Source organism: Lycium ferocissimum, chromosome 5 (assembly GCF_029784015.1).
Source record: "Lycium ferocissimum isolate CSIRO_LF1 chromosome 5, AGI_CSIRO_Lferr_CH_V1, whole genome shotgun sequence".
NCBI classification, from domain to species: domain Eukaryota; kingdom Viridiplantae; phylum Streptophyta; class Magnoliopsida; order Solanales; family Solanaceae; genus Lycium; species Lycium ferocissimum.
Genome location: NC_081346.1, coordinates 32,751,808 through 32,766,743, shown reverse-complemented (window position 1 = coordinate 32,766,743; position 14,936 = coordinate 32,751,808). Strand labels below are relative to the sequence as shown.

Genomic DNA, 14,936 nt, shown 5'->3' with positions numbered 1-14,936 from the left:
AGAACCAATCCTCAAATTGCTCAAGAAAGACGCTCCCACAAAATGGACGGAGGAGTGCCAAGAAGCATTCGACAAAATCAAGAAATACCTTTCCAATCCTCCCGTCTTAGTGCCACCCAGGCCAGAGAGCCCACTGCTACTGTACCTGTCAGTACTAGAGAATGCTTTTGGATGTATGCTCACCCAACATGATAAGGAAGGCAAAAAGGAACATGTCATTTACTATCTGAGCAAGAAGTTCACATCCTGCGAGTCAAGGTACACACTCGTAGAGAAAAAATGTTGCACCCTGACATGGGTCGCCCAAAAGCTAAGGCACTATTTATCAGTGTTTACCACTCACCACATCTCCAGAATGGACCCATTAAGGTATATCTTTCGGCAACCGATGCCCATAGGAAAGTTAGCCAAATGGAAAATGCTACTAAGTGAATTCGATATCGTGTATGTAGCACATAAAGCAGTAAAGGGACAGGCGTTGGCCGACCTGCTAGCAAAAAGTCCCGTTGATGATGAACTCAAACCATTACAGACTTTCTTCCCCGACAAGAAAGCAATGGCTATGGAAGAAGAGGCGGCCGAGCCCTACTCGGGATGGAGACTGTTCTTCGATGGAGCAGTCAACTACAAAGGTTTCGGCATTGTAGCAGTGTTGATATTAGAAACAGGATAACACTACCTGATGGCCATAAAACTTAACTTCAGGTGCACCAATAATATGGCCGAATACGAAGCATGTATTCTCCACCTCAGAATGGCTTTGGACATGAACATACAAGAGTTATTGGTAATCAAAGATTCTGACTTGCTCATCAATCAAGTGAAGGAAAATTGGGCAACCAAGAATGATAAAATACTACCATATGTAAACCTGGTACAGAGACTGAGTGGAAGATTCAAAAGCATTGATTTCAGGCATACTCCGAGGGCTCAGAACGATTTTGCTGACGTAGTAGCTACAATAGCCTCCATGATTCAACACCCCGAGAGTACCCACATTGATCCGCTAGAGATCACTTTGAAAGAAGAACATGCTCACTACGCCCACATTGAGGCTGAGCCAGATGGGAAACCATGGTATGCTGACATCAAGGCATACCTGGAGAAAGGAGAGTATCCCCCAGAAAGCTCAGCAAATTAGAAGAAAACCATCAGGAGGTTAGCCAACGGATTCTTCCTAAATAAACAAGTGTTATACAAGAGAACACCCGACCTCGGGTTACTCAGATGTATGGACGCCGAAGAGGCCACAAAACTGTTGAAAGAGGTATACGCAGGGGCATGCGGACCCTACATGAATGGACTCATCTTGGCCAAGATGATCTTGAGGATGGGATACTACTGGATGACCATGGAGCATGACTCCTGTAAATTTATGTAAAAATGCCATCAATGTCAGATACACGGAGACTTAATCAAGGTTTCTCCAACAGAACTACATGCGATGAGCTCACCTTGGTCATTCGTAGCATAGGGGATGGACGTCATTGGACTCATCGATCCACCGGCATTCAATGGACATCATTTCGTCTTAGTCGCCATCGACTACTTCACCAAGTGGGTGGAAGCAACTTCTCACAAATCAGTGACCAAGAAAGTCGTGGCTGACTTCTTTAAGAACAATCTCATATGACGTTTCGGTGTGCCCGAGTCCATCATAACAAACAATGGAGCAAATCTGAATAGCCATCTAATGAAAGACATCTGTGAACAATTCAAGATAATCACATGAACTCTACCGCCTACCGGCCATAAATGAATGGAGCCGTAGAGGCTGCCAATAAGAACATCAAAAGAATCCTACGAAAGATGATCGATAACTACAAGAATTAGCATGAGCAGCTGCTTATGCTTTATTAGGGTACAAAACGGTGACCCGAACATCTACCGGAGCAACCCCATATCTCATTGTCTACGGTACATAAGCGGTCATACACGCAATAGTGGAGATTCCTTCACTCAGGATCTTCTAAGATGCAGAGCTAAATGATGAAGAATGGGTCAGAAACTGCTACGAGCAGCTGGTCATGATCGACAAAAAAAGAAAGGTAGTAGTATGCCACAGACAACTATACAGACAGAAAATGTCTCGAGCTTTCAACAAACGGATCAGAGCCTGACTCTTCCAAATTGGGAAACTTGTAATCAAGCGAGTCTTCCCTCACCAAGAAGAATACAAAGGAAAATTTATACCGAACTGGCAAGGACCATACATGGTCAGAAAAGTACTCTCGGGAGGAGCCGTGGTCCTAGCTGAGATGGATGGAAAAGAATGGCCCAAAGCTATCAATGCAGACGCACTCAAGAGATACTACATTTAGGACTCCATTGCTTGTAATCACATTATCATTTCCCTGTAATCGTCTCTTTTGCTTGTAATCGTACTTTTGTAATAGAATAGGGAAAAACAATCATCCATGTAATGAACTATGCGATGTCCTAACTTCCCCACAAGTGGGATACATAGGTAGTCTATATCAGACCAGGTTGTATAATTAGTAAAAACCAAAACTCAATTATTTTATCCTAAACTACGTTCAACGTGATTTCTTGCTGCGACAGGATACGTAGGCGCTTTCAAGCTCGGTCGTCACAAAAAAAAAACCCAAGAAACCCTTAGGAATCCTTAGTGACACAAAGTCAAGAGGAATCAACAGGATCAAAATATAAGGATCGACGCAAGAGTCAGCCAACATCAACCCTACATTGAGACAAATTTTTTTAGGAGACCTCAAAAATTCATGTAAAAAATAATTAGCAAAGAAGATGAAAAGCCCAGACCATACACTAGGGCAGAATTTTTTAGGGAACCTCAAAATTTCCCGCACAACAAGATGGCACAAGAGTCAATCAAATCAAGGCCTGAAACTGGGGCAGAAGTTTTGAGAAAGATCTAAAAAATTCCACTGGTTCAGGGACTCAAAGAACGAGATCCCCTGAAAGATCGGAAGATCTCGTTCGGTAAAACACATGTCATGACATCCAGAATGAAAACAAATATTTTCAAAGGAAACAACACGCATTTTATAACTTTACTTTTAGATTTTCAAAATTAGTATAAGTTCGAAATACGGAGTCCAAGAGGATTTAGAGGAGCATCAAGAGAAGACACCAGACGGGAGGACAATGATGCTAATCGGCCTCTTAGGGAACTATCTATTTTTGTGTGGATGCAAGTTTTTAAACAGGAAGGTGGATATGTCATCAACCGACTTACCCGCAATAAAGCAAAAGACAAAACTCAACCAGACATCAAGTGGCTAAAAGGAAAAGAGCATCTCTGACCATGAGGGTCATGAAACAAATGAAAAGAGTATATTTTAACATGAGGGTCATGGAACAAATGGACAAAGACATATTCGACCAAAATGGGGGTCATGAAATGAATGAGAAAGACATATTCGACCAAAAGGGTCACAAAACAAATGAATGGCAAAGACGTATCTGACCACAAGGGTCATACAAAGAATGAATGACGAAGACATATCTAACCACAAGGGTTACACAAAGAACAAATGACAAAGACATATTCGACCAAAAGGGTCATGACAAAGACGAAAGGGCATATCCGACCACAAGGGTCACAGCCGATACAATGGTCGAAAGAAAGATTATCCAATTGCAAGGGCTATATATGTCATCTGCATACCAAAGGGACCATTCATATAAACTGCCAAAAGGGCCATTCATTCATACAAACATCGCCGCGAGGGCCATTCATACAAACTGCCAAAAAGGCTATTCATTCATACAAATATCACCGCGAGGGCCATTCATACAAATGTCGCCGCGAGGGCCATTCATACAAACAGCAAAGAGGGACATTCATACAAACTGCCACAAAGGCCATTCATTCATATAAACTGCCAAAAGGGCCATTCATAGGAACAACCGCAAATGCCATATATGCAAACAAGCAACAACCACAAAGGCTACTTGTCAAAGAAACATGATTACACCACAAGGCATATCTACAATACTATCAAAATTAGGAAACAGGTACACAGCTGCCAGAAGGAGTCGGCGTTATGCCTCTCGTTTTCGTCATAGTAGAACTTATGGTTTTCTAGTTGGGTATGCCTTTGGAATAAAGGCCGTTCCCGAGTTTTGGAGATAGAAAGTGTCTTACCGCGTGTAAAAATGTACCAGTAGGTATTCCTAGTAATTTATAGGATTAGAAGTTGAACGAATCGAATCGACGCAATCTGAACTGATTCGGGGAAACTTGCAGATATCAGTAAGCGTCGATGGGCCATCGACATGTCGTCATTATGCATCGTCAATAGGTCTCTACAGCAATGGAGAAAGTCGACAGACCATCGGCGGGTCGTCGACCCGTTCGTCGAACCGCATCGCTGGAACTTTCTAGTTCCAATTATAACTATAAGATCCCACGACTTATTCCTCATTTTCCTCATTATCAGACCATAGAAAACCCTTAAATCTTCCTTTTAATACTTTCTATTGATTTAGTGAAGATTTAGTAAGATCCGACCCCGTGAACCCAAGCTTGCGAAGAAGAAGGTTGTTCCTAGGGTTTCATTAAAGTTGTGAAGCTTGGAGAGTTGGAGTTGAAGTTGATCCTTTGAGTCACAGACCCCTCAAGGTATGTAAATAATTTCTACCTTTGTACTTAAGTTAATCACTACGAGTTTTAGTGGTTTTAAGTAAAAAGAAGCTACTTATGAAAGTGGTAAGTTGATGTAGGGTAAGATGGTGATTTGGGGTTGTTCTAAGAGATGATTGGGAATAGATTTGAGTACATCTTGATATATAAGTTTTGTCATTATTGTTATTGATATTGTGGTTGAGGTTGGATTGAATTGGAAATGGAAGGATTATTAGGTTTACAAAGAAAATGTTTTCCACAATTCGTTAAGCTATTTTTGTATTTAAAATCGTTAGTAAATGAGGTAAATAGTCTAATTAAGGCCTATGTTATCTTGATTGTAGACTTACGAGTTTGAGAAGTAGAAGTTGGACGATTGGATACACTTTAAGCTATGTTAAGGCTATTCTTTCTTCATTTTGGCATGATCCTATGTTATGAGCCAACAAGTGACTGGACGAGCTTCCATATTACTCTACACTTAGACGCACTAGGAGTACTTTAGTCTTTGATGTTCCTGTACCCCGTGTGATTGTTCCTTCTATTCATGGGTCTTGGGATTACTTATATTGATAATGTTAGCTCAAAGGTTGTCCATCGGAGGTAATATGACCTTACGTCACTCCGAGAGTTCTATGTATACACTTCAGTTATGCATTGCATGCATATACATATGCATATTGACCCATGACCAGAAGGCGCTATATACGCGTTTATTATATATATATATATATATATATGGGGTATGGGGAAAGGGATAGGCGTTATATACACATTACCATCTGATCAGCTGGTGCACCTTGATGATGATATATAGATCGGGCCGTATGGTCCTCGGCATTATTATATGATAAATAGATCAGGCCGTACGATCCTCGGCACTATTATATAGGATATGGATCGGGCAACGTTCCTCAGCACTATGACCTATATTTATGTATATGAGCATGATTATCATTGAGAGCAAGCATATTATGCACCCACATTGGTATAGTTAGCTAGATAGATTTATGCAAATACTTACAGGTACTCGTTCATGCAAATGCATACAGAGTTGCATAGATATGATCCGATATTCTGTCATACACATGCAGTCAGATAGTCATTTCAGCTTATGAGTTTCAGATTTCATTAATGATGCTTATTTATACGCTACTCTTATGCTTTACATATTCAGTACATTACCCGTACTGACTCCCCTATCATTCGGGGGGCTGTGTTCATGCCCGCAGGTTCAGGTAGACAGACAGGCGGTCCATCTTAGTAGAACCTCTATCCACCGGTGGTCAGTGCGCTCCATTTGATCCGGAGTTGTAGTCTATTTAGGTATTCTATTCTTTGGAGATGTATATGTATATAGGTATGACGGGGCCCTATCCCATCCTTTCTACGGCTTTTATCCCTGTAGAGGTCTGTAGACAGTTGTATGTACTTGTCAGATGATGTAGCCTTGTCGGCTTCTATTCTTTTGTGTACAGTATATGTAGCGGCTTAGCTAGCTTGCACTGTCCTTTCAGTATGTATATGTATATACAGATTGTACAGAGGTTATGATATCACCCCCTTCATGAGGCAGTATGAGATCAGTTTAGGTCGTTTATGGGCCCTTGATGTTCAGATATGTGTATAGGGGTGTTTGGTCACTAGATGTCAGACACTCATCACGACTCATCAGTTTGGGTCATGACAGAAGTGGTATCAGAGCAGTTCCGTCCTAGGATCGTCTACAGACCATTTCTAGTAGAGTCCTATTTATGGGTGTGTTGTGCACCACACTTATAAACAGGAGGCTATAAGACGTTTAGGATAATGTCATTCTTTCACTCCTAGATCGTGCGATAGAGCCATGTGTTAAGCGTTCGCTTTTTGATGAATTGTTCTGATTTCAGTGACGTCTCGCAAGAAAGCTATAGCTGCATAGAAGGGCAAGAGAGCGGTAGGTGAGGCTACTAGCCGTACTCGGCAGGCTAATAGGGCTCAGGATGAGATTCAAAGTGAGAGCCCGTCTGAGACATCGCAAACCCCGCCTCCAGCTCCTGCCCCAGCGCCCCTAGTTCCTCAGCCAGATGCACCGGGCCAGGACGTACCGGATGTCGTATAGTTATTGACTAGATTGGTAGCTTCCCAGGCTCAGTGGTAGGGAGCTGGAGTTAATCAAGTAGATCGGGCTGGTAGTTCGAGTGTTAAGACTTTTCTCGGGTTAGATCCTCCAGAGTTTTCTGTGATAAAGCAAAATATAGACCCCGAGGATTTCATTGATGGTATATAGAGGACCTTGTGTGTTATGCACGCGGATGAGGTCGATTCTGTAGAGTTGGCTTCGTATAGGCTTCGTGATATTGCAGTGCAATGGTATCAGACTTGGGAGTTATCTAGGGGAGAGAATGCCCCTCCAGCTATTTGGCGAGAGTTTTTAGATGCTTTTATTCGCCATTATTTACCTCCAGAAGTTCGGCGAGCCCGAGCAGATAGGTTTCTGCGTATTGAGCAGGGCAGTATAAGTGTCCAGGAGTATTGTGTGTATTTTGATTCTATGGCTAGATATGCCCCAGCCATGGTGGCTGAGATGGAGGACAGAGTTCATCATTTTGTGGCTGGTCTAGGGCCACATTTGATAGATGCTTGTACGGGCATGGATATCTCTCGTATATAGGCATATGCACAAAATCTGGAAGATCCTAAGCGTCAGAGGAGGACAGAGCGTAACCGTGACTGTGACCGGGGCCATGGTATGAGGGATATATCTTTAGATATCGGGGGCGAGTCCAGTGGAGGACAAAGGTAGTAGTATTCCCGATATCCATTCCATTCGATAGGGAGTGCACCTCCGCGGTTTTCAGGTCCGAGGTTTAATCGGCCTTCTTATTTTAGAGCGGGCTAGAGTTCTAAAGCATCCGGCTCTCAGTACAGACCAGAGTCGGGCCAGATGAGACCCCTTTTGCCGCGGTATGCCCAGTATGGCAAGTTACACGCAGGTCAGTTTCGGCTGGGATCAGATGTTTGTTATGCTTGCGGTCATCCAGGTCAAAAGAGATATGTCCGTGAGAGAGTGGGGGTGTGGTTCAATATGTCTGTAGCTGGTTCATCTTCGGCACCCTTCCCGTTAACCAGCGGGACGAGCAGGGGGGAGTGGAGCATCAAGCTCGAGCGGTCCTCGGCAGCGTATATGTGCACACACGAGTAAGTCTATATGTCGTCAAGATCTTATCGACTCCTGATGTGTGGGACCTAGGTTCTACCTTATCATATGTTACTCCATTTGTTGCTTGGGGATAGAGCTTCGATTAAACCATTTGAGGTGTCTACTCCGGTTGGTGATCCGTATGATTCGATATGATAGTTTGCAATTGCCATACCTTAGTAGATTTGATTGAGCGAGACATGATTGATTTCGATGTTATTATGGGTATGGATTGGTTGGCTTCCTGTTATGCTAATGTTGATTGCAAAGCAAAGATAGTTCGATTTCAGTTCCCATGTCCTAGAGTGGAAGGAGAGAATTTTGCAAAGGTTTATTTCTTTAAAGCAAGGAAGATGATCGTTCATCTATCACCTGGTTCGGGTTCGGGATGTGCAAGCAGAGTATTTTAGTTAATGAGTTCCCAGAAGTGTTTCTAGATGAGCTCCCAGGCATTCCTCCAGAGTGAGAGATTAATTTTACTATTGATCTATTGCCAGATACTCAGCCAATATCTATTCCTACTTATAGGATGGCACCTGCGGAGTTGAAAGAATTGAAGGAGCAGTTGAAAGATTTACTTGAGAAGAGCTTTATTAGACCCAGTACATCACCGTGGGGAGTGCAGTTCACACCTAACTTCTGGAAATCTTTTCAGAATGGAATGGGGACTTAGGTGAGTCTTAGTACTGCATTTCAACCGCAGAAAGATGGACAGGCGAAGCGTACTGTACAGACCCTTAAGGATATGCTTAGAGCTTGTGCACTTGATTTTCAAGGCAGTTGGGATGACCATTTGCCTCTTATTGAGTTTGCATATAATAACGGTTACCATTCCAGCATTCAGATGGCTCCTTACGAAGCTTTATATGGGCGGAGATGTGGATCGCCTATAGGGTGGTTCGATATAGGAGAAAACTAGTTATGGGCCCAGATTTAATTCAGTAAGCAGTCGATAAGGTGAAAATAATTCAGGAAAGATTGCTAATAGCTCAGAGGTGATAGAAATCCTACGCGATAATTGGCGATGCAAGTTAGAGTTTGCGGTAGGCAATTGGGTTTTCCTGAAAGTTTCACCTATAGAAGGAGTGATGAGGTTTGGTAAGAAAGGAAATTTGAGCCCTCGATATATTCGGCCATATAAGATCATTCGTACCATGGGTGAGGTGGCATATGAGCTAGAATTGCCTTCTGAGTTGGGGTCTGTACATCCGGTATTTCATGTGTCTATGCTTCGTAAATGCATCGGAGATCCTTCAAAAGTTGTACCAGTAGATGATATCTAGGTGACCGAGCAGTTATCAAAGGGAGAGGTTCCAGTGGCTATATTGAACAGACAGGTTCATCGATTGAGAACCAAGGATGTAGCCTCCGTTAAAGTTTTGTTGAAGAATAATAATGTTGAGGAAGTGACTTGGGAAGCGGAAGAGGAAATGAAGATTAAGTACCCGTATTTGTTTACCGCATTTCAGGAGGTTCAGTCTGAGGTTCATCTTCCCCAGGCATTATTTCATTTTCAGTTATCGTGATTGGTCGTATGAGGCCACGGTATTGTATGTTGTAGTATGTGGCCCTGTGTGGCATTATTTTGGGTTGCTGTGTGCAAGTTAGATTGGTATATTTACAGGGAAAACTCTGCCAAAATTTTTATAGCCCATGATCATTTGAACATTTGATGACGAATGTTTCTAAAGGGGGAGAATATTACGCCTCTCGTTTTCGTCATAGTAGAACTTATGGTTTCCTACTTAGGTATGCCTTTGGAATAGAGGCCGTGCCCGAGTTTTGGAGATAGAAAGTGTCTTACCCCATGTACAAAGGTACCGGTAGGGATTCCTGGTAATTTACAGGATTAGAAGTTGAATGAATCGAATCGACGCAATCTGAACTGATTTGGGGAAACCTGTAGATATCAGTCAGTGTCGACGGGCCGTCGACATGTCGTCATTGTGCGTCATCAATAGGTCTCTGTAGCATCTGATCTGCAGGGGCAGATTGACGGAGCAAGTCGACGGACCGTCGACACGACGACAGGTCGTCGACCCGCTCGTCGAACCGCATCGCTAGAACTTTCTAGTTCCAATTATAAATATAAGAACCTACGACTTATTCTTCATTTTCCTCATTATCAGACCATAGAAAACCCTTAAATCTTCCTTTTAATACTTTCCATTGATATAGTGAAGATTTAGTAAGATCCGAGCCCGTGAACCTGAGCTTGTGAAGAAGAAGGTAACATCCTAGGGTTTCATTAAAGTTGTGAAGCTTGGGGAGTTGGAGTTGAAGTTGATCCTTGGAATCTTAGACCCCTCAAGGTATGTAAATGATTTCTACCTTTGTACTTAAGTTAATCACTAAGAGTTTTAGTGGTTTTAAGTAAAGAGAAGATACTTATGAAAGTGGTAAGTTGATGGAGGGTAAGATGGTGATTTGGGGCCATTTTAAGAGATGATTGGGAATAGATTTGAGTACATCTTGATATTTAAGTTTTGTCATTGTTGTTATTGATATTGTGGTTAAGGTTAGATTGAATTAGAAGTGGAAGGATTGTTAGGTTTACAAGGGAAATGTTGTCCACAATTTGTTAAGCTCTTTTTGTATTTAAAATGGTTAGTAAATAAGGTAGATAGTCTAATTAAGGCCTATGTTATAGTCTAATTAAGGCCTATGTTATCTTGATTGTAGACTTACGAGTTCGAGAAGTAGAAGTTAGACGATTGGATATACTTCAAGGTATGTTAAGGCTATTATTTCTTCATTTTGGCATGATCCTATGTTATGAGACAACAAGCGATTGAACGAGCTTCCATATTACTCTACTCTTAGACGCACTAGAAGTACTTCAGTCTTTGATGTTCCTATACCCTGTGTGATTGTTCCTTCTGTTCATGGGTCTCAGGATACTTATATTGATAATGTTAGCTCAAAGGTTGTCTATCGGAGGCAATATGACCTTACGTCACTCCGAGAGTTCTATGTATACACTTCAGTTATGCATTGCATTCATATACATATGCATATTGACCCATGACCAGAAGGCGTTATATACACGTGTATTATATGTATATAGGGTATGGGGAAAGGGATATGCGTTATATACGCATTACCACCGGATCAGCTGGTGCACCTTGATGATGATATATGGATCGGCATTATTATATGATATATAGATCAGGCCGTACGTTCCTCGGCATTATTATATGATATATAGATCGGGCCGTACGTTCCTCGGCACTATTATATAGGATATGGATCGGGCTGAACGTTCCTCAGCACTATGACCTATATTTATGTATATGAGCATGATTATCATTGAGAGCATGCATATTATGCACCCACAGAGGCAAAGTCAGCTATACAGAGTTATACAAATACGTATAGGTACTCGTTCATACAAATGCACGCAGAGTTGCATACATATGATCCGATATTCAGTCATACACATGCAGTCAGATAGTCATTTCAGCTTATGAGTTTCAGATTTCATTAATGATGCTTATTTATACGCTACTCTTATGCTTTACATATTCAGTACATTACCGTCCGACTCCCATCGTTTGGGAAGGGGTGCGTTTATGCCCTCGAGGTTCGGGTAGGGCGGGCAGCGGTCCATCTTAGTAGAACCTCTATCCAGCGGTGGTCAGTGCGCTCCATTTGATCCCGAGCTGCAGTCTATTTTGGTATGCTATTCTTTTGAGATGTATATGTATATGGGTATGACGGGGCCCTGTCCCGACCTTTCTCCAGCTTTTATCCCATTAGAGGTCTGTAGACAGTTGTATGTACTTGTCAGATGATATAGCCTTGTCGGCTTCTATTCTTTTGTTTACAGTATATGTAGCGGCCTAGCTGGCTTGCACTGTCCTTTCAGTATGTATATGTGTATACAGATTGTACATAGTTTATGACGTCACCCCCCTCCATGAGGCAGTATGAGATCTGTTTAGGTCACTTATGGGCCCTTGATGTTCAGATATGTGTATAGGGGTGTTTGGTCACTAGATGTCAGACACTCGTCACGACTCATCTGTTTTGATCGTGACAGTCGGCTCACTGAACCAGATCGGACGATTGCGGAGCAAACGTGGAACTTTTTCTTACGCAGCCTATCAATACAGGGTGCCCATGAGAGTCAAGCTCTCCGGCCAGGATTTGGAAGCTATTCGATCTCAGACTCAGCCACATTTTTGTTTGTTATTTACTTCCTCTACTAAAAACTGCGATCGGTCGGGTACACACCGGGAAATCTGAGAATATTCCCGCATAAGGGACATACTCTTCCTAAGTGAGTCAAACTACATGTGACCTGATTCCCAGAAATCGGGGATATGTAGGCGGGCTCAAGACCAGAGAGTCTGCCACATTCTAACAACTGTTCGGAGAAGTCTCAGTCACAACACTGGGGATCTTAGGACTTTCCTTTCAAATCACTTAAAGTCCTTAGTTGAGTCGAACTACAAGTGGCCTGAATTCTCGTATAGCCCGAGATATGTAGGAAACCCAGAAATCAGGGTCCAGCCACACATGTGGAAACTACATAAAATGAGAGGTAGAATGAGTCGAGTCAGTCAAAAATTAGGATCAGTTAAATTTCGTTGCTCAGGGATGGTCCCACCATCCCCGAACATCGAAGGGGCAGTTGTTGAAACCTAATTTTTTATCTCCCGTAATTTATTTTAATTACTCAAAATCCTTGGAGGATAAAAAAAATGAACCATGCATTTTTAGAGGACAAAATGATTTTACAAAAATATTTAGGTAAATATTTTACCATTCTTATTGGGTAAGATAATTTCTATAATATTATAAATCATTTAGGAATTAATGGGTACATTTTGTGACATTTATAAGATATTTGTTAGATTTAATCAAAGAAAAGCAATTTCAAATAATTATTTATTTGATAGTTTAAATTGTCAAAAATCAAATTAGCAAATATATTATTCCCTTTAATCCAAGGAATTTGATTAGTTAAAAGAATTTACCATTTTACCCCTCAATCCTTAATTCTGTATATCTAACATGCATTGGCATAATTTGTTAGAATTGATCATAGCTATTTCTAGAATTTAATTATGATTATGGTCATTATTGCAAATTAATTTTTAATTGTTTAATTGTTTCTATTATGGCCACAATTGAACTAACCAATTCACGATTTAAGGCAATTGGGTCATTTTCGCAAAAAGTAGCCTCTTAATGGCCTTAATTGAAACAACCAATTTCATTGGGTCAAAGTAATTAGGGCCTTTAGTTGGCTAATTAGGCCAAGAAGAGCCATAATTAAAATAATTAATTAGATTAAAGTTAATCAAGGTCATTATTGCAATTAGCTAATTAAGCCAAAAGAGGTTATAATTGGAATGGTCAATCAGATTAAGATCAATTAAGCCCATATTTGCAAAATTAACCTTTTTTTGTTCAATTAGCTTTCTAATTACGATTAAGAGTCTAGGCTAATTAGTTTCTTCTTACCTATGGTTATCTATTAAAACGAGCATCAAAATCCGGTACGTATGCACATATATACAAAGATATACATGTAATAGACATGTATAAAGATCAGCCCATCAGTGAATAAGTGAAACGGACCGAGTCCAGCCCAACACCAGGGCATGACCCGGCCCAAATCATAAATAAGAGGGGTAATACCCCATTCTCTCCTCATTTCCCACATTTCCTCATACCAAATGCACCACTACACTTTCCTCTTTCCTCCCTTTCCCTTTTACCCTAAACCCTAATCATGCCGCACCTAAAAGCTTCTCTCTCCTCACTAAAAATGGTAATGTTTCAGAGCATTGCAGTGGCTCCAGGCCTTGTCATGGTTCGTTTTTGCAAGGCATTTAATGCAACCCATCTCTTTCCTTTCTACCAAACAACACCTATACAAGGTAAAACCACCTCTTTTTTCACTTTTCTAAGTCAAATATGGCAGATCGTAGCAGTGATGTTGTTATTTTCAAATTTTAAAGGCTTAATTCTCATTTGTTCATGAAGTATTGGTTCGGATAGACCTAAAAGGGAGCAAATCTGATCATCTATGCATGTTTGCTTTAAATCCTAGTTGTTAATTTCATAAATTAAGTGTTTTGCATCTAGAAAAACTACTTGTCCCACATCGTTATTCTTAGGTTTTGTAATAGTTTTGGGGTTCTATAAATAGAACCCCAACCATCACAATTTGATAAGTTTTCACGGACCTACCAGAGCTTGAATCTTGAGTTCTAACTCGAATTCAAGCTTTTTAGTAAAAATTTTAGACTTAGCCTTAGCCTTAAAAGCAAAGTCTTTCCCTAGTTCTAAAATTGGTTCTTTTTCTATGCGCGTGTGGCTGAGTCCTGGGATTGGAAGCATTAAAGGTTCCAATTTCAACTCTTGACACGGCTGCGCATAAAAAAAGTAACATTTTATCTTGTTATTTCTTCCTTGTATTTTCCTTTGTTTGAGCTTGAATGATCATCAGTTTGATTTAGGAATATTGTTATGCTTAGTTAATCTAACTTAATATTATTTTCTTTAGTTTTCCTCTGCTTAGCTTGACTGTTGAGTATTACTAATTTGAGCTGTGTTTAGTTTGAAGGTATTTTGTGATCATTCCCCTATAATCTTCCTTGTTTAGTTGAGTAATGATTTGTTGAAGTTACTAATGTGGTCATGCTTAGCTTAAGTTGATATCTCAATGATTTTGTGTTGGTTTATGGTTATTTGTAGTATCATGATTAATCAGTAGTACTTTAAAAATCAAGATTAAATGTAGCTCTGCTTGGCTTAAGTCCACTAGTGCAATAATTCATCCTTTGTCTTGAGTATTTACTTGAGTAAGACTGAATTAAAAGAAAAATGGGAGAAAAATGTTGAAGTGAGCTTAAGTTTAGAAGGATACTACTTGGAGTTAAAATTCAAGATTGGTTATGATTGCTGAGAATAGACCTTGAGTTATTTGTCATTTGAGAAAATATAATAGTTGAAGTATAAATGGCATGACATGTTATGTTGTCTAATCTTGTTTCATGATGAAGGTTGATGTGTGTTGTTGTATGTTGTTATGGATGAAATTCAGTTTGAAGTTGAGGCCGTGTACATGTTAGTGTTTTGTGTTATTATTGTGGTGTGTTGTTTGATTATTGTGGTGTGTTGATAAATGAA

General features: G+C 40.6%; 1 protein-coding gene across 1 annotated transcript; it reads left to right on the top strand.

Annotated features, from left to right (window-relative positions):
• The first annotated feature begins 754 nt into the window (after positions 1–754).
• On the top strand, positions 755–1,141 carry LOC132057729 (uncharacterized). Its single transcript, XM_059450336.1, has one exon. The coding sequence runs from the start codon at positions 755–757 to the stop codon at positions 1,139–1,141; it is 387 nt and encodes a 128-aa protein (XP_059306319.1).
• The last annotated feature ends 13,795 nt before the right edge of the window (positions 1,142–14,936 follow it).

Bases quoted from the DNA above. Each gene is read 5' to 3' on its own strand.
- LOC132057729 (XM_059450336.1), top strand. From the start codon at position 755: ATGGCTTTGGACATGAACATACAAGAGTTATTGGTAATCAAAGATTCT.